We start from the raw sequence: 24,590 nt of genomic DNA, 5'->3' as shown, positions 1-24,590 counted from the left end.
TTATTAGTTCACACGCCACAACCACCATCCACTATTATCATTGTCGGATACTATTGAGAAATAAATAGGAAGAAGTGTTAACTATTTTTTTAACAGCAATAAAATCAGTAATTTATCAAGAACACTTTAACATGAATATAGAAGGATGACTTGCTGACTAATTTAGAAAGCATGCCCCTAAACCAATTTATAAGGACATCTCCTAATAAAATAATGGATAAGGTCACTCGGGGACATTCTAGCTACGGCCTACGGCATCTGCAAAACTACATAATATCACACAAACAGTTAGTAGACACTAACTCATGACTACAAATAACTAATCAACTAAATACTGTACATAAACTATTATTTATTCGTGTATATGGCTGTAGGACAAGGCATACCTTTCCATAAGCAAGAATTTTTGAACCCGTTATCATGTATTTTATGCACTTAGAAATAAGATAGCCCAAAATGAATCGTAACTTTCATAAGTTTGTGTTTTGTTTTGAAGTTGATCTTTCGCCTATTACGATTAATTGAAATTCCAAGAATTGTACATATATCTAGCAATACGATTATATAAAATATATGTAACTACAATTTATATCAAAGGTATGGTCTTCTAAAAGGTATGAATTAGAATGTTGTATGCATTAGATATATACTTTGAGATACCTACAACCAGTTCAATTTTTAGCTATTTTCAGTTAGGTGTTTGACCCGTTGGAGCCAAAACATAGACCAGATCGATTAATAGTCCAGCATATAAGCAAAACAAATGGGTCAATGTTGCCACCACTACTAAACAATTAAACAATAAGAGTAATAAGATCTTACCTTGCCCTCTTTCCACTTGATGGGTGTAGCTGTAACTTTTGCAGTGTCCTCGTCGATAAATGTAAATGTCTTGGTCAGTTTTGAGTCTTGAAAATACGGGTTGGGACTGGAGTTCTGCAAAAAATACAACATTATATAAAATTCATTCATGTAAAAAAATATTCAAAACGCTGTAAAGCATGATTATATAAGGGTAATGATACTTTAAATAACATATAAGTAAAATATTCACAACCCATTAAATAACATATACTTTAAATCATGATAATGAAAATGAGAATTTTCTAACAAAAGAAAAAAATAACCCTTATGATACTATAATTTGACATAATGAAAGCATATATCCATGTCTAAATTAGGGTTTACTGGATTTCAATTATTGAGAGTTACAGTAAGCAAGTTATCTAAAATGTGTGTCAACACATTCTATACTTATTCATTAGCTCATCTATAAGCAAATATGCACTACCCTATAATAATGATGATACATCAGAGTGAGACACATTGTGCACAAATTTTCCATCAACAGGCACCGCTGTTTTTACAACATGTGGAAACCTGCCACATCTACAATCATATTACACCAAATATAAGTTCGGTCATTTAAAAGTTTTTTTGTTGTTGTTGATAATACCTGAAAGGTTTTCGCTCACCACTGTGGTAGAGGCGACCAGGTGCATATAGCTTTCTTGGATCTTTGAGTTTTTTGTCCTCCGATGTGCATGTGTCTGTTACACATCTTAAGCACAACAAACATGGGAAACTGTTCAAAAAGAGAATCATGATCGTTATTATATTACAAATGACTAATTGTTATAAGTTAAACGCTATGTTATGTGGATGTTGGTGTAGCACACGTGTTTTACATTTGTATTGTAATAAGGTTATTGATTTAAGAATAAACCTTGAAAGAACCGTCATATATTAGTTTGGAGCCACCATTGAAGGCAAAAATTTGAAGTATTATGAAAAACTCAGTTTTGCTAAATAATAACTCAAGAAATCTAACTGCAATTTGGGGCTCTGCAAAACTAATTAAACACATAAATCAATAATTCAAAAACAAATCATTACTCTAACAAATATGAAGGGTAGAGGTTACACCAGATATTTTACATTTTTAATCAAGCGTTTTTTAGAGTGGTAATGTGTAAATTAGGCAACAAATAATATGAATCCATTTAGTGGAATAAGATATCACAAGTCCTAATTTAGACCCAATAGAAATGGCCATATTTAAGACCCAATAAAATGACTCCATTTAGTGTAATAAGATATCACAAGTCCTAATTCTAATCGACACTGAATGTCTGCTTCAATCTAGATGATGATCATTGTATAGCCATTTTTATAACAACAGGAATGGAATAACAAAATGATCAAAAGACCATTAAAAATGACTCTTAGTTTGTGAAATAAGAGATCTTTCATTATCATCATTCATTCGTTACTAAACAAATTCATACAATATTTTACCTTTCAGCCAATCTTTCAGTATCATCATTCATTTGTCATCATAAGATGAATCAGCCTCACAATTATAATAAAAACTCAAACATACATAAAATCCTTACTTTAAATTTATTACTATCATACAGTTGATCAAATGTATAAGTCATACGAGAACAAAATATACACAGTTAATTCCAGTAGACTATAGCAATAATAATCATATTTCATGATTCGGTTTGAAAACAATAATTAGAAGTAATTAAATAAATTGTGATTGCCTGAGCTATTAAACTTTAGGTTGAAGACCAAAACGATTTCATTCACGTTGCAATCGACTGCAGGTGATTGATTAGAGAAATTAAATAAATCGTCATGTAGTTATACAATTGGAATCAAAAAATTATATTGGTACCCGATTAACATTTGTGTCTAATTGAGATCATAATTAGAACATACCTTTTTCTTCTGCTATTATGGTTGGCAAATCATGAAGGAAAAATGCACTATCGATATTGATTGTAGTCGTCTATTTTTTTTTTTACAGGAAATTAGGGTTTATTTTGGTTGTATGATAGTGAATGATTTGAAATTGTGTAGACACCCTATTTTTCAATCGTCGCTGGAACATCATCAAAAGAAATTAAGATCGATAGGGTATTCATCTGATAGAACACTGACGACCGAAATAAATCGATTTTTCAATTTTTGTGAATGTAATACGGATCGATGGATGAGAGATTTTTGTGATGATGAAGAATTGAGCGTGAAAATGTAAATGGAGTGTGTTGTGTTAGAAACCCTAATTTGGTTAATCACTCCCGTGTTAATTTTGCTAAGGTAATCACTAATCAGGGGTAGTAAGGATAATCTACCTCGTTAATTCATACATATCACAATACAAAAATAAATGGATGGCTAAGATGTAGACTTATCACTAATTTGTATAGTTATTTTGATTCTTGCAGATATGTTATCAATTTTAACTTTGACCGATTTTGATTATCAAATTGATTTTGACCCATCAATCGAGTTCGTCCGATTTATTAAGTAGGTTTTTAAAAAATCGAAACGAATTGCTTTTAAAAATAAGTAATCGGAGATTAATCAGGTACAAAAGTGCTTACACACATGTAGAATATAACTTGGAATAGAAAAAATAGCTACAAACAGTTCTTTAGATATTTAGCATGCGATTTCCTTCATATTCAATCAAAGACAAAATATCATTATTGAAGACGAATTTCAATCATAGCACTTATCCGTTTCCGAATAAGAAAATTGTAACATCCCGCCTTTTTCCATTTACTTTTCCGTTATACTAATATAAAGTCCGTTATATGTTTATAACATCTCCCGTTGATACGCGTTTTAAATTATCTCGTTTAGGTAATTCACGCACCCGAACGAAAGTTGAGGGACTAAACTTGACAAGGGATCAAACCCTTGACTAGGTCAAAGGGTCAAACCCCTTTCACCCATTCATTATCATCTCCATCCCTCTCTCTTTCTCTCTAGCAAGAACACACACACCATTACCAAATTCATTCAATCATCATCTAAATCCGATCTAGGAGGCTTACAACAAAATAAATTACATATTCGTGATCCTCTCTTCATCCTCTTCATTTTGGTACCAACTTCATCTCGTTTGGGTAACATTTCTAAAACTCTAGATTTCTCTAAATTCGTGTTTTTGACTTGAAATGGTGTTAGTTAGTGTCTATGGCTCATTGTGATGTCGTGTATGTAATTTGTATGCTCGATCTCGTTGTTTTAGTATAACTAGCATGAACTTGAATTTTGGTGTGTTGTTCTTGAATTTTGGATGATCATATGTTGTTAGATGTTAAAAGTTCATGTTCTAATTGTGTTCCTAGTATCACTAGCTTCAATTTGATGTGTAGGTTGCTTTAGAAAAGTCCTTGAACTTGATTTATGATTTTGGTGAATTTGGGTTAGGGTTTGATGAACTTGAAATGGACTCTTGATGCATTGAATGCCATGGATTATGATTGGTAAGTGTTTAGTTGGATTGTATGCTTGATTACCTTTGAAACGGCATATCACTCATGTAAATTGGTTGCCTGAATCATTGAATTGCATTTATGAACTTGTATGCGATTAATGTTGAGCATTAGATGCGGTTTTGGTTGTTATAATAGGTAGATTGATTGATGAAATGTGTTTAGTTGTGTTCTTTGTCAAATTACCTTTCTAACGATATAAGATACGAGTTCTAAGTATTAGCGGTTTGCGAGTTATGCTTGAAAGTGTTTGGAATTGAGACTTGGACATTTGAGACTGACCAGGTACCAGTTCCCGTCTATTGTCGCGGCGCGACAATTTGGGGCCGCGGCGCGGCCTAAGCCGTGTCCAGTTTCTGACCTCTTTGGTCAAAATACGAAAAATGTTTGGCACACTATGGACCTCCGATTCACATGAGACTTGTTCTAACATGCTTATATATGAATAAAAACCTCAGAAAAATAGTTCGGGACCCGACCCGAACGTGTTGACTTTCGTTGACTTTGACCGACCAAAGTTTGACTTTTTGTCAAACTTAACCAAATGATTATGCAACCTTCCTAACTTGTTTCTGTACTTGTATCTTGCATGAAACTTGACAATTTGATTCACATGCTACATAATCGAGTCGTAACGAGCCATAGGACTAATTGAACATCTTTGACCTATCGTGTTTACCGTTATTGATACAACCTATTGTTTAGGTCAAGACTAGCATTGTTCTTTGCACACGTTTACTTGTTGAAGTACTTTACTACTCGTACACTCAAGGTGAGATCATAGTCCCACTTTTACTCTTTTGAAACTTACATTTGGGATGAGAAAACATAAACGTTCCTTTTTAACTAAGTGAACACAAGTACAGGAAAACAAACATTCTACATACGAGTTTGAACAAAAAAAAAAAATCCTCAATTCGATTATCATTAGTTACACTTGCCGGGTGTAAGCGAGAACTTATGTTATATGGCCATATGGGTTTGACAAACCCTCATTCAAACGGTTCGCTACCGTTTACGAATGAAATATATCTTCGAGAAACAGTGTATGTTCAAACACTATTGTGATGGGGTTCTATGGAAGGAATGTTAAGCATTGATAATTGGGTGCTCGTGAAACAAACTTTTGGAATGTATTACTATTATACCAATGTTACAAATCTTGTGGTTCACTTGTACTTACTTACTTAAACCTATGATTTCACCAACGTTTTCGTTGACAGATTTCTATATTTTTCTCAGGTCCTTGAACGATACATGATACATGCTTCCGCTCATTATTTTGATACTTGCATTGGATGTCGAGTATATATGCATACATGAAGCGTCTTTTGGCTACTTTTAAATTGTGTCGCATAAGTTTCATTTGTACTTATAACTTTGTAACGTAACTTGTGGTGGAACTATTCTCGTAAACTTTGAACAATCTTTACATTTGAAATGAATGCGACATATCTTTTGGTCAAACGTTGTTTTAAAGACTTATGACCACGTAACGGGACCTAAGTAGACGGCGCCGTCAATGACGATTTTGTCGGGTCGCTACAGATGGTATCAGAGCGTTGGTTGTAGGGATTTAGAGTTCATTGGTGTCAACCTCGAGTCATAGGGTACATTGGTGAGTCTAGACTACAACCGGCATATAGACTTGAAGTAGGAATTACTTGACTACTTGTGCATTTATACTCGAACGCTTCTACTCATATCTACTCTTAGTTCATCTTAATCTCACGTTGTTTAATTTGATTGACACGCCACCTTGACTTTATAGAATAATGTCTAATGCACATATGAATCAGGGTAATATAATTGCCGGGATTATATTACGGTGACTCATATGAACGTTCCGACATTATGACATAAAGAATTTAAGGCGAGTCGAGGAAAAATTTCTCTTTATCTTTATTCTATATCACGGTTAGTATTATTGAGAATACTAATCAATGATATTCTTGTGTCTTGAAGGAACAATGGCTCCTCGTCGTGTACGCCGCAATGAAACTCCCGAACAAGCTCTCGAACGGATGATAGCTACCGCCGTAGATGCGGCCATGGCCGGTCACTCATCCAACAACAACAACAATAATAACAACAACCACAACAACAACAACAATGGAGCCGGTAACTCAAACGAGGGATGCTCCTATAAAGCTTTCATGGGGTGCAAACCTCACACTTTCGATGGAACCGGGGGACCGGTCGTGCTCACCCGATGGTTTGAGCAAACGGAAGCCGTCTTTAGCATAAGCGGTTGTCGGGACCAAGACAAGGTCAAATACTCCACTCACACCTTCGCCGGTGTCGCTCTTACATGGTGGAATACTTATGTACAATCGGTGGGTACCGATGAAGCTCACACCCTCTCTTGGGCCGACTTGAGGGAAAAGATGATTGTCGAATATTTCCCTCGTGAAGAAACCCGAAGGCTCGAACAAGAGCTAAGAACTTTAAAGGCGATCGGAAATGATCTCAAGGCTTATAATCAACGATTTTCCGAACTAGCCTTGATGTGCCCAAATCTTGTGAACCCCGAAGCTTTAAGGGTTGAACTTTACATGGATGGTCTTCCAAAGAGTATCAAACACGGAGTAATGTCATCCAAACCCACTAATCATCAAGAAGCTTTGAACATGGCCCGCAAATTGATAGAAACGGTTGACGAAATCGTAGTTCCGGCACCTAAGGCCGAGGATAAATCGGGCGGCAACAAAAGAAAGTGGGAACCCTCCCAATCAAGCAACAACAACTTTGCTAAGAAGCCTTACACCTCCGACGGCAAGAAGGGTTATGCCGGGAACCTACCTCTTTGCAACAAATGCAACAAACATCACTTTGGTGAATGTGGTAAGTTAATTTGCCACCGGTGCCAAGGAGTTGGTCATAAGGCCAACGATTGTAAAAGTGCCACTCCCGTCGCTCGAAAGTGGCCCAATGCACCAAAGACGGACACTTGTTACGAATGTGGTCAAACGGGTCATTATAGAAATGCATGCCCAAAGAAGAAAGATAACCCCAATACGCGCGGCCGAGCTTTCAACATCAACACCGAGGAAGCCCGGGATGACACTGAACTAGTCACGGGTACGTTTCTTCTCAACAATTCTTATGTCTCTTGCTTATTCGATTCGGGTGCCGATAAATGCTTTGTATCCAAGACTTTGACTCATTCTTTTAGCACTCCACCTCTTCCATTAGATACCACTTATACCATTGAAGTGGCTAACGGGAAACTATTAAGTGCCGACACATATTACCGGGGGTGTACGATAAACATTTTGGGTAAAGAATTTGAAATTGACTTGATACCCATGGAACTAGGAAGCTTTGATGTAATAATCGGTATGAATTGGTTAGTCAAAACGAAATCTCACATCCTTTGTGATCTTAACGCAATCCGAATTCCTATCGAGAATGGTGAACCTTTGATTGTTTATGGCGATAAGAGTTGCACCAGACTCAACCTCGTTTCGTGCCTTAAAGTTAGAAAACTACTCCGTAAGGGTTGTTTTGCGATCCTTGCCCACGTTAAGAAAGTCGAGTCCGATGATAAGCATATCGATGATGTGCCAATTGTTAGTGACTTTTCCGATGTATTTCCCGACGAATTGCCGGGTCTTCCACCTCATCGACCGGTAGAATTCCAAATCGATCTTATTCCGGGAGCCGCACCCGTAGCACGTGCACCATATAGACTCGCTCCATCCGAAATGCAAGAATTGCAAAGTCAAATCCAAGAACTACTTGATCGTGGTTTTATCCAACCTAGCCATTCACCTTGGGGCGCTCCGATTTTGTTTGTTAAAAAGAAAGACGGATCCCTACGAATGTGCATTGATTATCGAGAACTAAATAAATTGACGGTTAAGAACCGATATCCTCTTCCTCGCATCGATGACCTCTTTGATCAACTACAAGGGTCTTGTGTATATTCGAAAATCGATCTCCGCTCGGGTTATCATCAATTAAGGGTTAAGGGGGAAGATGTCTCCAAAACCGCTTTCCGGACTCGTTATGGTAGTTATGAATTCCTTGTCATGCCATTTGGTCTCACTAACGCACCGGCGGTGTTCATGGATCTTATGAACCGCGTGTGCAAACCGTATCTCGATAAATTCGTTATTGTGTTCATCGATGACATATTGATCTATTCTAAAAATGAAGAAGAGCACGAACAACATCTTCGACTTGTGCTTGAACTCTTGAGACAAGAACGACTTTATGCCAAATTCTCCAAGTGTGAATTTTGGTTGAAGGAAGTTCAATTTCTTGGTCATGTTGTAAGTGATCAAGGTATTAAAGTCGATCCCACGAAGATCGAAGCCATTAGTAAATGGGAGACTCCTACTACTCCTACTCACATTCGTCAATTCTTGGGTCTCGCCGGGTACTATCATAGATTCATCGCAAACTTCTCTTTGGTTACACGTCCTCTAACCGCATTAACTCACAAGGGAAAGAAATTCATTTGGGCGACCGAGCAAGAATCCGCGTTTCAAATCTTGAAAACGAAGCTAACCACCGCTCCTATCTTGTCACTTCCCGAAGGCAATGATGACTTTGTTGTATATTGCGATGCCTCGAAACATGGTTTTGGGTGTGTATTGATGCAACGAACGAAAGTCATTGCTTATGCTTCTCGACAACTCAAAATTCATGAACGAAACTACACGACACATGATCTCGAACTCGGAGCCGTTGTCTTTGCACTTAAAATGTGGAGACACTATCTTTATAGAACCAAGAGTACTATCTTCACCGATCACAAAAGCCTTCAACACATCTTCGATCAAAAGCAACTAAACATGAGACAACGACGGTGGATTGAAACTTTGAACGATTATGATTACGAGCTTCGTTACCATCTCGGGAAGGCAAACGTAGTAGCCGATGCCTTAAGTCAAAAAGAAAGAGCAGTGCCTCTTCGTGTCCGAGCTTTAAACATCACCATTCACACCAACCTCAATAGTCAAATTCGTGTAGCCCAAGATGAGGCCCTCAAGTATGAAAACCTTTCACACGAGCTCTTGAACATTCTCGTCTCTCGATTCGAAATTAGGGAGACCGGACTCCGATATTACGCTGGAAGGATTTGGGTGCCTAGTTATGGGGACCTACGAAGCCTTATTTTAGATGAAGCCCATAAGTCACGATACTCGATTCACCCCGGTGCCAATAAGATGTACCACGACCTTAAACAACTATATTGGTGGCCGAACATCAAAAGGGACGTAGCTACTTATGTTTCCAAGTGTTTGACATGTACCAAAGTCAAAGCCGAACACCAAAGACCGTCCGGACTACTTCAACAACCCGAGATCCCGCAATGGAAGTGGGAAAGGATAACGATGGATTTTATCACCAAGCTACCAAAAACGACGGGCGGTTATGATACCATTTGGGTTATTGTTGACCGTCTCACCAAATCCGCACACTTCCTTGCCATGAAAGAAACGGACAAAATGGAGAAACTTGCACAACTTTACATTAAGGAGATCGTAGCCCGACACGGTGTACCTTTATCGATTATCTCCGACCGAGATGGCTGTTTCGTTTCTAGATTTTGGCGTACATTGCAAGAAGCGTTGGGAACGCGTTTAGACATGAGCACCGCATATCATTCTCAAACCGATGGACAAAGCGAACGTACAATTCAAACCTTAGAGGACATGTTACGAGCTTGCGTGGTTGATTTCGGAAAAGCTTGGGACAAGCACTTACCTCTCGCCGAGTTCTCTTACAACAATAGTTATCACGCGAGTATTAAAGCCGCACCTTTTGAAGCGCTATATGGCCGAAAATGTCGTTCACCTCTTTGTTGGGCCGAGGTAGGCGACGTGCAAATCACCGGACCCGAACTCATTCAAGAAACCACCGAGAAAATCGTTCAAATCCGAGATAGGCTTAGGACGGCCCGAAGTCGTCAAAAGTGCTATACCGACAAAAGACGCAACGACCTTGAATTTCAAGTCGGTGACCGCGTCATGTTAAAAGTCGCACCTTGGAAGGGTGTAATCCGTTTTGGTAAACGCGGGAAGCTAAATCCGCGGTATATTGGTCCTTTCGAAATCTTGGAACGTATTGGAACCGTTGCTTATCGTTTAGATCTTCCGCCCCAATTGAGCTCCGTTCATCCTACCTTCCATGTATCTAACTTGAAAAAGTGTCTTGCCGAGCCCGATATCGTCATCCCTCTCGAGGAACTTACTATTGATGACAAACTTCATTTTGTGGAGGAACCGGTTGAAATTGTGGACACCTCCGTCAAGACATTGAAACAAAGCCGAATCCCGATTGTCAAGGTTCGTTGGAATGCCAAAAGAGGACCCGAGTTTACTTGGGAAAGGCAAGATCAAATGCAAAAGAAATACCCTCACTTATTCCCGATTCCGGAAACGCAAAATTCCGAGGAAGAAACAACGACTACTACGCCTACTTAAATTTCGGGACGAAATTTCTTTTAAGGAGTAGGTAATGTAGAATCCCGCCTTTTTCCATTTACTTTTCCGTTATACTAATATAAAGTCCGTTATATGTTTATAACATCTCCCGTTGATACGCGTTTTAAATTATCTCGTTTAGGTAATTCACGCACCCGAACGAAAGTTGAGGGACTAAACTTGACAAGGGATCAAACCCTTGACTAGGTCAAAGGGTCAAACCCCTTTCACCCATTCATTATCATCTCCATCCCTCTCTCTTTCTCTCTAGCAAGAACACACACACCATTACCAAATTCATTCAATCATCATCTAAATCCGATCTAGGAGGCTTACAACAAAATAAATTACATATTCGTGATCCTCTCTTCATCCTCTTCATTTTGGTACCAATTTCATCTCGTTTGGGTAACATTTCTAAAACTCTAGATTTCTCTAAATTCGTGTTTTTGACTTGAAATGGTGTTAGTTAGTGTCTATGGCTCATTGTGATGTCGTGTATGTAATTTGTATGCTCGATCTCGTTGTTTTAGTATAACTAGCATGAACTTGAATTTTGGTGTGTTGTTCTTGAATTTTGGATGATCATATGTTGTTAGATGTTAAAAGTTCATGTTCTAATTGTGTTCCTAGTATCACTAGCTTCAATTTGATGTGTAGGTTGCTTTAGAAAAGTCCTTGAACTTGATTTATGATTTTGGTGAATTTGGGTTAGGGTTTGATGAACTTGAAATGGACTCTTGATGCATTGAATGCCATGGATTATGATTGGTAAGTGTTTAGTTGGATTGTATGCTTGATTACCTTTGAAACGGCATATCACTCATGTAAATTGGTTGCCCGAATCATTGAATTGCATTTATGAACTTGTATGCGATTAATGTTGAGCATTAGATGCGGTTTTGATTGTTATAATAGGTAGATTGATTGATGAAATGTGTTTAGTTGTGTTCTTTGTCAAATTACCTTTCTAACGATATAAGATACGAGTTCTAAGTATTAGCGGTTTGCGAGTTATGCTTGAAAGTGTTTGGAATTGAGACTTGGACATTTGAGACTGACCAGGTACCAGTTCCCGTGTATTGTCGCGGCGCGACAATTTGGGGCCGCGGCGCGGCCTAAGCCGTGTCCAGTTTCTGACCTCTTTGGTCAAAATACGAAAAATGTTTGGCACACTATGGACCTCCGATTCACATGAGACTTGTTCTAACATGCTTATATATGAATAAAAACCTCAGAAAAATAGTTCGGGACCCGACCCGAACGTGTTGACTTTCGTTGACTTTGACCGACCAAAGTTTGACTTTTTGTCAAACTTAACCAAATGATTATGCAACCTTCCTAACTTGTTTCTGTACTTGTATCTTGCATGAAACTTGACAGTTTGATTCACATGCTACATAATCGAGTCGTAACGAGCCATAGGACTAATTGAACATCTTTGACCTATCGTGTTTACCGTTATTGATACAACCTATTGTTTAGGTCAAGACTAGCATTGTTCTTTGCACACGTTTACTTGTTGAAGTACTTTACTACTCGTACACTCAAGGTGAGATCATAGTCCCACTTTTACTCTTTTGAAACTTACATTTGGGATGAGAAAACATAAACGTTCCTTTTTAACTAAGTGAACACAAGTACAGGAAAACAAACATTCTACATACGAGTTTGAACAAAAAAAATCCTCAATTCGTTTATCATTAGTTACACTTGCCGGGTGTAAGCGAGAACTTATGTTATATGGCCATATGGGTTTGACAAACCCTCATTCAAACGGTTCGCTACCGTTTACGAATGAAATATATTTTCGAGAAACAGTGTATGTTCAAACACTATTGTGATGGGGTTCTATGGAAGGAATGTTAAGCATTGATAATTGGGTGCTCGTGAAACAAACTTTTGGAATGTATTACTATTATACCAATGTTACAAATCTTGTGGTTCACTTGTACTTACTTACTTAAACCTATGATTTCACCAACGTTTTCGTTGACAGATTTCTATGTTTTTCTCAGGTCCTTGAACGATACATGATACATGCTTCCGCTCATTATTTTGATACTTGCATTGGATGTCGAGTATATATGCATACATGGAGCGTCTTTTGGCTACTTTTAAATTGTGTCGCATAAGTTTCATTTGTACTTATAACTTTGTAACGTAACTTGTGGTGGAACTATTCTCGTAAACTTTGAACAATCTTTACATTTGAAATGAATGCGACATATCTTTTGGTCAAACGTTGTTTTAAAGACTTATGACCACGTAACGGGACCTAAGTAGACGGCGCCGTCAATGACGATTTTGTCGGGTCGCTACAAAAATAAGTCATAACACTTCTCAAAATAAATCTTACTTATACTTTTTTTTGAAAGGAAATATTATTAAACCGCAAAGGAATTACAAAGTTGAGGGCATACAACAAAGAGAGCAGTAGCTCCTCAGAATCACGAAATGACTATAATCACAATACATGAAAATATACTAATCAATAGGATTCTAAGGTAGTAACCTATCTAGATTAGTACATTATGCAATAACAAAATCATGTGGAGAATGAAGCCATCGATACCAATCCAAGGTCTTTGACTTGCACCTTTTCGCGATCCAATCATAGCTTGTAACTTGTATCTCGTTTAGGGCGACCGGAGTATTCCAACATTTGTTCTTGAAAATCTTTTGATTACGGTTTTTCCAAATGAGATATCCGCACACCCATTTAACCGCTTGCCAAATATTCGCACCCAATTCCGTCATAGTACCCGAAGAGCCCTCCCCAAATATCTCAGCAACACTAAAACTTGTTAAAGCATTTAAACCCCACCATTCGAAAACCTTGAACCAAATGTCAAACGCTTGCTTACAAAAGAGAAGTGTATGATCCACCGACTCGATGTCATCGTCACAAATAGGGCATCTAATGGAGTTGAGGTCGATACCTCGTTTATCAAGCTCGGACAAAACGGCTAACCTTTTCCTTTTAGCTCTCCATATGAAAACTTCAACCTTCTTCGGAACTAAATTATTCTTCAGAGTTTCAATACGGTTGGAACCCGCAACGAGGATCTTTAAGTTTATAGCTTCGGACATGACGTAGGTTTCATACACGCCTCTACTACTTAAAGACCATCGGTACGAATCACAACATTCGGGAGAGAGTTTTATTACCTCGCACAGCTCCACCAGTTCATCAAAGGACCTACCAGTTGGGGACTATAACAACCCTCACTTTTCCCTTCTGAATTTACCAAATTGCCCTTAGGGTTTCAATGTCATACTCTGTGTATTAGCGTTAGGGTTGCTATCCATTACGACCAATGAACTAAAAATTTATGCTTTTATTAAATGATCGTAATTATCATTAAAACCCTAATATAATTTAAAACCATAGACCTAACCCTACCTATTAACTACTAAACCCTAATCCCATTTAATATTGAATATTAAACCCTAACCCTAATACTAAAAATAAAAATAAAATATAAATAATATGTCATAAATTAAAATGTGACAATATTTATAAGATTCAAACAAATAAGAATATATATAAGCTAATTGGAACTAAATAAAATTTATAAAAGTTAGGGGTTAATAATTAAATAACATGTAACCCTAATATTAATAGTAATAATAAATAAATATATGAAATACAAAAATAAATAAGTAATGCCGTTTAAATATATATATATATATATATATATATATACACACACACACACACACACACATAATAAACAAGAAAGGCCGTATAAAAAAATAAAAAATACATGGGTCACAAACAAATCGGCTGTAGGGAAATAAAATAGAAAATTACAAACTTAATCTCTAAGCTTCTCAAATCCTAGTTTAATCCTAATTACCATCCTTGTTCTTCAAGTATTTGTGTAGGATTAGGAAACCCAACATCCTTATAAAAACCCTCAAGTCTTTCCTAAATCTTCACCACAATTAAACCTCTTAATCTGCATACCATTCGACTTTTATCCAACTTATTCCCTCAAATTCAGTCGACTAAAACCCCCATCAAAAAGCCTGCTTTTTAGTCGACCATAAACCCCACCAAAACAAACCTGCAAACCGCAATCAACCTGCTGTTTTTCTGCTGTGTTCTGTCGTGACCAGGAGACCCAAAACAACCCATATATCGACTGTGATTGCAGCTTGTTTCCTGCTCCTGTTTTTCTGCTGTAAAGTCGCTATCAAACCTGCCTGTTTCTGCGTTTTCTTTTCTGGGTTTTCTCGCTGCAAGTACGTGGTCAAAACAGTCCCACAATCAACCTTGTTGCTGCGTTTTCTTCTGAATTGTTGCTGCTGTACTTGCTGCTTTCTGTTGAATCCAAAACAGACCCAATTGGGTCGTAAATTGTGCTGTTGTTTTCTGTTTTTTCTGTAGTCCACAATCATCATTCTTCTTGATCTTTACCTTTTTAAGGTATACTAAAACCCTAGCTTCATGTTATTTATTAATTTATTTACTTTAAGTTATTGTTATAAGTATTATGATAAAAGATGCATGATTATGATTAGATTAATAAGATACTAGGTTATGAATATTATTAGTTAATGATGAGTAAAAGTTATGGATTAATAAAAAAAATTAAAATTATGATTACGATTATGATATAAGCTAGATAATTAAATGGTTAAGAGTATGAATATAGTTATGATCATTATAATGGATAATATGATGAACATGGTTATTAAAAAAAAAAGTTTATGATTAAGGCTAAAAGATGGTGGTTAAATAAGAACAAGTATTATGTAATGGTAGAAGTTAAGGGTAATAAGATTAAGAATTTTGATGAAACTAGTTTATGATTATGATAAGTTATGATTTTATGGTTTAGTAAGTTATAATGAATTAAAAGTATTATGTTAAGATGAACTTGTAATGAGGTTAAAAGATTATAGATAATGCTTGTGATCAATAAGTTTAGGTAAGATGAACAAAGGTTAAAGATTATGGTTAGGATTGATAAGAAACTAGATTAAAAATAGATGAAGTTAAAAGTATTATGGATATTAATGAGTTAGTGATTGATTAATAAGATAATGTTAATGGTTTATGATTTTATGTACATGGGTATTGATTAGTAATGTTAGTAAAGAATAATGATAATAATAATACATGTGCATGCATGCATGCATGCATACGTACGTATGTGCATGTATACATTGTAGGTATATGTGTGTGTGTATATGTGAATATATACATACGTGTATATGTATGTGTATATATGTATATATATGTACGTGTGAATGTATGTATGAATGTGTATTATATAAGTTATATAAGATTAGTAAAAATAATAAGAAAAGTAATAAGTATATATATATGTATCATCTTACACTTATGTATATGTAACACCTACACCAAATATATATATATATATATATATATATATATATATATATATATATATATATATATATATATATATATATATATATATATATATAGCTATGAACACATACATGTATAATAGTTATAAAGAGTGTATATATATTTATGTATCACATAGGTATAATTATATATGTAGCATATAATGATAAGTTTACATAATATTGGATAATTAAAGACTAGTAATACTATTATTAGTATAATTTATACACTTATCTATATAGTAACACTTAAGTACACTAAGGATATTATCACTTATATAAATATAACTTTTCTCGAATACTGTCACTGTTAATATAGTTTGCTATATTAATAAACAAACTTATGTCTATTAGACATTAACTAATTAAACATTATATCTCTAGGGTGAGATCTCTGATTACATTCTCCGTTCTTACTACTTGCGTGGAATTACTTACTTGCTACTAAGGTGAACTTCATAGCCCCACTTTTTAACTTGCTTTATATACTTATTTTGAACTTTGGGGTGAGACACATGCTTGCTTTCAAACTGTTTTACGCTTAGACACAAGTACATGAAAATTTTATTTTGATTAGTTCAAACTGTGCTAACATGCTTTGATTCATGCTAAATCCCTACCATGATATCGTTAGTTGCTGGAATTTGGCAAGCTTAGTTATTGTGAGTAGCGCTATTGAGAGTGACGTCTCTATCCGGATGACCGTTGGTCAATGGATACATAATAATGATTCAACGACACGAACGTGATGTGTTTAGGGTAACTTATGGTTAGTTTCGATATCATATACACCAGACTACTACCGAACTGATTAAACTTTATAATTAAATCTTGTGGTCTAAAAACTTGTTATGATTATTAAACCTATGTTGTTCACTCAACCATTTTGGTTGACACTTTAAGCATGTTTTGTCTCAGGTGAAGATTGCTAAAGATTATTTGCTATTTGGACTTTGCTGCTTTTTGGAGTCCGCATTTATATATTCATATTATTGCATACTAACATTTAAGTTACAATTGTAATGACTTAATACTTTCCGCTGCTTTAATACATTGGTCTTTAATTAAAACGTCTCATATAGAATCGTTCTCGTTTATACATATTTGTGTTGTGATATTGTGAAGTCATATTTCTCCGGCCCTATTTGGGGGTATGACAGGGACCTAGACCATCACCACTAACCTGCACACATTGACCTGTTTCAGCCCAATATATCACTGACCCGGACCAGTGGGATGGACTCTAAGTGAAATAACCTGCAGAATATGTTTTTTAATGGCCCCCCAGGCAGCCAATTATCGAACCAAAATAATGTTCCATCACCCGATCCAAGTGAACGGCAGAAAGAATCTCTGAACGGAATATCGAGCTCTTCAATAGTGTTCCCTGCTTTAATTACATTGTACCAACATGTATTGTTAGAAGACAATTGATTAACCCCACCCGAATTAAGACCACCCGAAGACCCGTAAATACTTTGAATGACTCTCACCTACAAGGAAGTGGTTTCGGATTTAAACCTCCACCACCACTTGCCGATAAGAGCCAAAATTTTACTTTTAAGTGAACCAAGATTTAGACCGCCCTCCTCGAAAGGAAGAAGGACGTCATCCCATTTAACCCATGGTATTTTCGAATCAGTTCCCGACCCGCCCCAAAAAAACGAACGCCTCACACTCTAGAGTTTTCTTAACACACATTGCGGGGCACGAAAGAGCGAGAAAAAGTACAGTGGTAAACTATCAAGCACCAATTTCACTAGAGTTAAACGACCGTCAAATGACATCGAACGAGCCCTCCAATCTGCGAGTCTTACTTATACTAATTATTCAATTAAATCAGTCAATAGACAATGTGATTTGGCAATTAGCATTAATTGATTTTATTATTAAAACCGTTGAAGTGGTAATATCATGAAATAAGATTAAACTGAATACGATCTATTATAAGTTTTTAGGAATAAATACATTTATTACTGATCAGTTGGTATATAGGTCTAGTCATATAAGATGGTTTTAACATATTGAATGATTAGTATCTACAATTCCATGGTTCAACTATCTACAATTCCATGGTTCAACCCGCAAATTAACAATTTGTAATACAATTCAGACTTATTATCAAAGGTTTTAAATGCGTAATTTCACGAAATCACAAGTTATAAACAATTAAATTCTTATATGAAAGTTCATATTTTATATTAGATTGAAAGAAAGAAAAAAAACTGTTGGAAAAATAATGTCGCACCCTTATATTATATTATACTCCATAATAAATTAGATAGGTAAAGGTAATACTACTAGCAATTAGTTCAAGGGGAATGATTCTCACACACACTTTTTTGATCCTCACACACCTATTTTAACTTTTTACTCTTCTAATAATACTCAATTGGTGTGTGAGGATCAAAAAAGTGTGTGTGAGAATCATCCCCTTAGTTCAAGGGTGAATAAAAAAAATATATAATATAACTTGTAGGGGCGGATTCTGTACATATATGATTTTTAAATACATAAACAAAGTGTAAACCTACCAGGATTATATTACGACAAAGCATATTAATCCCCGCCAAAGAGTAACCCTATATATACATCATCGTCACGCCTATTCGATTGCGATTGCATTTTTTTAGTGTAACAAAGAAGGTTAGTTTTTGCTAGTTCTGTTAAGGTCACACAGTTTTTTTTTTTTTTTTTTTCATTAATTCCTAGAAGATGTCTAAAAGAGTTGGAGGAACTTCAATCGGTATTGATCTTGGAACAACATATTCATGCGTAGCCGCGTGGTTTAGTAAGCACAATCGTGTTGAGATAATTCCTAATGAACAAGGTAACAAGATTACACCTTCGTGTGTTGCTTGGGATGGTACAGACTTCTTGGTGGGCGAGGCTGCAAAAAATCAAATCACCAGAAATCCTAAAAACACAATTTATGGTAAGTTTATTTTGGTTTGATCAACAACTATTTTCCTCTTTACTTTACTACTAGTAAGATATAGAACCCTAGGTATCACACTAAATTTAATATGCATCCGATATTTTGATTGATGTAGTTTGTTTTTTTTTTTTTTTTTAAATTGTCAGATGTTAAACGTTTAATGGGAAGCAGATTCAAGGATAGTAGAGTGCAGATGGACATTAAGTCGTTTCCTTTTAAGGTAATCGAAGGTTTAGGGGAGAAGCCAATGATGGTATTTGAACACGAGTCTATAGGTAATAAATGTTCACCAGAAGAAATATCGTCCAAGATAATAAAAAATCTGAAAGAAGCTGCAGAAGCGTATCTTGGAACAGAAGTTATAAACGCGGTGATAACGGTTCCTGCATATTTTAGTGACCAACAACGGCAAGCAACAATGGATGCTGGTTTTTTAGCTGGCCTTAATGTCATGCGCTTAATTAATGAACCTACATCAGCCGCTATTGCGTATGGTTTAGATAATAGTGGTGATATAGATGGTCCCGATGTGAAAAATGTACTCGTCTTTGATTTGGGTGGAGGAACATTTGACGTATCTCTTCTCAATTTTAACAAGGCTGGTATCATTACTGTCAAAGCGGTGGGCGGTGACACGCGTTTGGGTGGTGAAGATTTTGATGAGGTCATGGTAAATCATTGTGTTCAAGAATTTAAGAAGAAAGAAAACAAGGACATGAGTAAGAATGCAAAAGCAAGAATGAGGTTGAAAATTGCTTGTGAAAGAGCAAAAAGGGATCTATCGTCAACAACTCGAACATCAATTGAAATTGATTCCTTTTACGAGGGAGTTGATTTTTCGATGAAAATTACTCGGGCAAAATTCGAAGAGCTAAATGCACATTTGTTTGTGAAGTGCCTAGAGCATGTAGAAAAGTGTTTGAGAGATGGGGATGTGCACAAGAATGACGTTGATGACGTGGTAATTGTTGGGGGCTCAACCCGAATCCCAAAGATTCAACAAATGCTAATCGAATTCTTTGACGGAAAGCCTCTTTGCAAGAGCATTAATGCGGATGAAGCTGTTGCTTATGGTGCAGCAGTGTTGGCTGCAAAATTAAGCGATACTGGGAACAATAAAATGAAGGAGTTGATAATGTTGGATGTGACCCCTCTATCTCTTGGGGTGAGGACTTGTGTGAAAGATAAGAGTGTCTCACCTGTAAATGATATGCTTGTTGTAATCCCCAAAAACACACCTATACCGACTGTTAAACAGAAAAAACTTGGTACAGCATATGACAACCAAGATAATGTACAAATTGATGTATATCAGGGAGAGAGTAGTGAAACTAAAGAAAACATCTTCCTCGGTTCATTTAATATAGATGGACTTCCGGCAGCCCCTGCACGTGAAATAGTTGTCACGGTTTGCTTTAGCATAGATGCCAACGGTATTTTAAATGTATTAGGTGAGGTGAAACCTACTGGTTATAAAAAAAGTATGAGTGTTGCTATATTTGCTCAACGTTAATCAAGTCTAAAAACTCGTCTGATCTTATTTGTTGATTCAAATTATTAGATATGTTTTTACTTGTAATGTATTTTCAATGTTTCTTATCGATGATCTTTATTGTTGAATCCAAATTATTAGAGATGTTTTTACTTGTAATGTATTTTCAATGTTTCTTATCGATGATTCTTTTTTTTTTTTTTTTTTTTTTCAAAGGTAAGAATATATTAACAAACCACAATTTACAAACAAGGGCAGAGTATGATCTAACCCCAACAAAAAAAAAATCAAACAACCAATACTACCAAATTGCAGACCTATACCAAACCCTATACATCAACAACACAGCCTTTAAATCAGATACAATTTATCTCCCACCCTCTTCAAATTGCAGAGAGCAGCAACCCTTTGAACATTACTGGTATCTTTGACTTTTAGGCAGGTCAACTTAACCCGTATGAATTCAATCACTTCAATGCATACTTCATCCACTGTTCTAATTATTTTCTTGAAGTGCCTGCGATTTCTCTCAATCCAAACATAATACACCACTGCACCTATAGCCACTCTGTTGAGAATATTTCTGATATCTTTAACAGAAGGGTATTTGGCCATATCCAGAATAATACACTTTAAATCACTATGCAACCCTTTATATACAAGCATTTTCCTAACATTATCCCAGATTTGACTGGTAAATTCACATTTAAAGAAAAGGTGTTCATGTGAATCCTCCACTTTACCACAGAAACTGCAAACAAATATTTCATTAGGAAACCATTTCTGTAATCTATCTTGTGTAGACAATCTACCCTGCACTGCTAACCAAATTATAAATGCATGCTTGGGAGTAATCATGGGATGCCAAACAATATTACACCATTCAACTTTAGGCCCATTACACCTTAAATCCTTCCAAACCTGAGAAGTTGCATAAGGCTTAAGCTTATTATCATTTGTAACCCACCATAGCTCACCTCTAACATCAGCAGTAATATGAGGTTTCATGATGTCTCTAAGCCTTAACATTTGCCTCAAACCCCAACTATCATTTGACTCATACCCAATATCCCAATAACTTCTACCTTTTAACTTCACCACATTAATCCAATGCCACCAAATGGACTCTTTTTGACTCAAAATTCTCCAAACTTGTTTCATAAGCAAAACTTCATTCCATTCTTTAAGAGGCCTTAACCCCAACCCACCTTGAGTTTTAGGTCTGCAAATAAGTTTCCAGGCTACCTTAGCAACACCTTTGTTATCTTGACCTTTGGACCATAAGAAATCTTTCATCAATCTTTCAACATCTTTGATGATAGAGTGGGGAAGCATGTAAACCGATGCCCAGTACACTTGCATAGAGCTCAAAACAGAAGAAATCAGCTGTAATCTACCAACATAAGATAGATATTTATTCCTCCAACAGCATATCTTTTCTCTAACTTTATCCACCAAGTGTTTACAATCCTCAATCCCAAGTCTTTTAGCAAGTAAAGGGACACCTAAGTATCTCACAGGTAACTTTCCAATACTAAAAGGCAGCAGACTAAGTATTTCAGCCTTAACACTATGCTCAACACTACCAAAGAAAATAGTACTTTTCTGTAGGTTTGGAAACAGACCTGAAATAGCACTAAATTCTTCAATGCCCTTCTTAAGAACAGACACAGACTTAACATCTCCTTTACAAAACATCAAAAGATCATCAGCAAAGCAGATGTGAGATAGTTTGATCTGTTTACATTTATATTGGTAGCTGAAATCACTAGATCCTTCTATATGCTTTCTCATAATAAGATTAAGGACCTCCATAACCAAAGTGAATAAGTAAGGAGACAAAGGGTCACCTTGCCTTAAACCTCTCCCACCCTTAAAAAATCCATGTATTTCACCATTAACACATATTGAAAAAGAAGCAGTTGAAACAAACGTCATAATCCATGCCACCATTCTTTCATGAAACCCAAATTTAAGTAAAATACTCCTCAAGAAACTCCAACTGACTGTGTCATAAGCTTTTTGGATGTCTATTTTCATAGCACACCTCTTTGGCCCACTCTTTCTACCATAGCCCCTTAAAAGTTCTTGAGTAAGTAAGATGTTATCTTGAATGGACCTGCCCGGTATAAAGGCACTCTGATTTAGACTAACCAACTTACCTAACCCACTTTTAATCCTTTCAGTGATAATTTTGCTTATTCCTTTGTATAAAATGTTGCAACAGGCTATGGGACGAAAATCAGACACCTTGTTTGGTGTGTCAATCTTAGGAACAAGAGCCAACAAAGTAGCATTCACTTCACCTAATAACCTACCAGTCAAAAAGAAGTCTTTTATAGCTAAACAAACCTCATCACCTATTATAGGCCATGCCTTTTTAAAAAATCCAGCTGTAAAACCATCAGGCCCAGATGCCTTGTCACTATTAATGTCAAAAATTGCTTTTTTAATCTCAGCATTAGTAACCTCAGTAACCATAGCATTAGCATCTTCATTACTTAAGGTATTAGTAAAAATCTCACCAACTTTATCCATTGATTGAACCTTACTAGGGTTGCCTAAAAATTGTTTAAAATGATGGACAATTTGATCAGCAACATCCTCCCCATAAAATCTATGCCCTTGTTCATTACAAATGCTTTCAACTCTGCATTTACTCTTCCTAGCCTTCATAATACCATGAAAAAATTTGGTATTTTTATCCCCATCCATCAACCATTTCAATCTCACTTTCTATTTAAGGATTTTAGTCTCATCATTACAAGCTTCTTTGTAATCATTAAGACTTTTCACTGCATCTGCTCTAATTTCCTTATCATGAGGTTTGGCATCAACCTCAGCTTGAATCTTTTGTAACTTAACCTTTAGAGCAGCCACATTAGAAAACACATTGCCATTTGCCCAGTTCAACTTTTTTAAATCCTTCTTCATAGCCTTTAATTTCTTGACCACCCTAAACATAGGACAACCATTAACTTCCTTCTTTCGACCATTTTCAACCAAAGGTATAAATTCAGCTTTATCAGCTATGAAGTTCATGAATCTAAATGATTTAGGTTTATTAATCAAACCATCTGGAATAATCAACAAAGCTGGACTATGATCAGAAATCAGATAAGGTTGAAATAAAGCATGAGCTCTACTAAAGTTAGTAACAAATTCCTCATTAGCCATGATTCTATCCAGCTTCTTCAATGTCTCACAATTAGGGTTTTTCAGAGATTTAGTCCATGTGAAATGAAATCCAGAACTACAAATATCCTCCACTTCAATGTTGTTAACACATTCTTGAAATTCATTCATCTCCTCTGTCATACTAGATCCCCCAGCACTATGCTCATCAACCTTTAAAATGACATTGAAGTCTCCCATTAATACCCAAGGATAACTCTTAGCAAAAGCCTTATGCCCATCTAACTCAACCCATAACTTTCTTCTTTCAATACAAGTATTACTAGCATAAACAAAACTGCAGAAAAATTTAGACTTATCCACAACTGTCTCAACTAAACACAGAGTTACTTGTTTAGCCATATGAATAACCATGACCTTAACCTTAGTAGGGTCCCATCCCATCACCATTCTGCAGCAAGTAGGACTATATTTAACATTTGAGATCCAGTCCCACTTATCAAACATATAGTTGCCAATATCATGTACTGTTTTAGTTTTAAGATGGGTCTCCAGAACAGCACAAATACTCAAATGCTCATTATGAATTAAATTCCTAACCTCATTCTGTTTATCAATACTATTAGCCCCCCTAATATTCCAAGTTGCTGTCTTTAACTCCATTATAGCAACTGTTATATAGAAAGACAGATGTCAAACAAGAATAGAAGGGTCTCCACCCTTCAATTCATTTTCATTCAAACCTTGAAATGTATCCTCCATTTCCAAAATATCATCTTCATCTGAATTCACTCCTTTCCCTCTACACATGTCCTCCCATTGTAGTTGAAAGTACTTGACCATATCATATGACCAATTCTTAGTAATACTAGCTGATGGTTGAACCTTTTCCCTAATAAACCTAT

The 24,590-nt window shown here is 36.1% G+C and overlaps 3 protein-coding genes and 1 long non-coding RNA gene across 4 annotated transcripts; 1 reads left to right on the top strand and 3 right to left on the bottom strand.

Moving 5' to 3' along the window:
* Window positions 1-198: 198 nt before the first annotated feature.
* LOC139858038 (uncharacterized) lies at window positions 199-1,531 on the bottom strand. Its single transcript, XR_011762792.1, has 3 exons — window positions 1,457-1,531; window positions 823-936; window positions 199-266 (listed from the first exon to the last, which is right to left on the bottom strand). It is a non-coding gene; the product is annotated as an uncharacterized lncRNA (long non-coding RNA).
* An 11,736-nt stretch (window positions 1,532-13,267) lies between these two features.
* LOC139850187 (uncharacterized) lies at window positions 13,268-13,828 on the bottom strand. Its single transcript, XM_071839797.1, has one exon. The coding sequence runs from the start codon at window positions 13,826-13,828 to the stop codon at window positions 13,268-13,270; it is 561 nt and encodes a 186-aa protein (XP_071695898.1).
* A 5,007-nt stretch (window positions 13,829-18,835) lies between these two features.
* Window positions 18,836-20,571, top strand: LOC139850118 (heat shock cognate 70 kDa protein-like). Its single transcript, XM_071839733.1, has 2 exons — window positions 18,836-19,055; window positions 19,205-20,571. Exons 1-2 carry the CDS (start codon window positions 18,836-18,838, stop codon window positions 20,569-20,571), a joined length of 1,587 nt encoding a protein of 528 aa, XP_071695834.1.
* Window positions 20,572-23,286: 2,715 nt separating this feature from the next.
* LOC139849998 (uncharacterized) lies at window positions 23,287-24,348 on the bottom strand. The gene has a single exon (XM_071839619.1). It carries the CDS (start codon window positions 24,346-24,348, stop codon window positions 23,287-23,289), a length of 1,062 nt encoding a protein of 353 aa, XP_071695720.1.
* Between the last annotated feature and the right edge of the window lie 242 nt (window positions 24,349-24,590).

Source organism: Rutidosis leptorrhynchoides, chromosome 1 (assembly GCF_046630445.1).
Source record: "Rutidosis leptorrhynchoides isolate AG116_Rl617_1_P2 chromosome 1, CSIRO_AGI_Rlap_v1, whole genome shotgun sequence".
Lineage (NCBI taxonomy): Eukaryota > Viridiplantae > Streptophyta > Magnoliopsida > Asterales > Asteraceae > Rutidosis > Rutidosis leptorrhynchoides.
This window is presented reverse-complemented; position numbering and strand designations above follow the sequence as displayed.

What these genes read in the sequence shown, in the direction of transcription:
- LOC139849998 (XM_071839619.1), bottom strand. Translation starts at nt 24,348, where the DNA reads ATGGAGTTAAAGACAGCAACTTGGAATATTAGGGGGGCTAATAGTATT.
- LOC139850118 (XM_071839733.1), top strand. Translation starts at nt 18,836, where the DNA reads ATGTCTAAAAGAGTTGGAGGAACTTCAATCGGTATTGATCTTGGAACA. An exon ending in TCCTAAAAACACAATTTATG is followed by an intron (nt 19,056 to 19,204) that starts GTAAGTTTATTT and finishes TTAAATTGTCAG; the next exon opens with ATGTTAAACGTTTAATGGGA.
- LOC139850187 (XM_071839797.1), bottom strand. Translation starts at nt 13,828, where the DNA reads ATGTCCGAAGCTATAAACTTAAAGATCCTCGTTGCGGGTTCCAACCGT.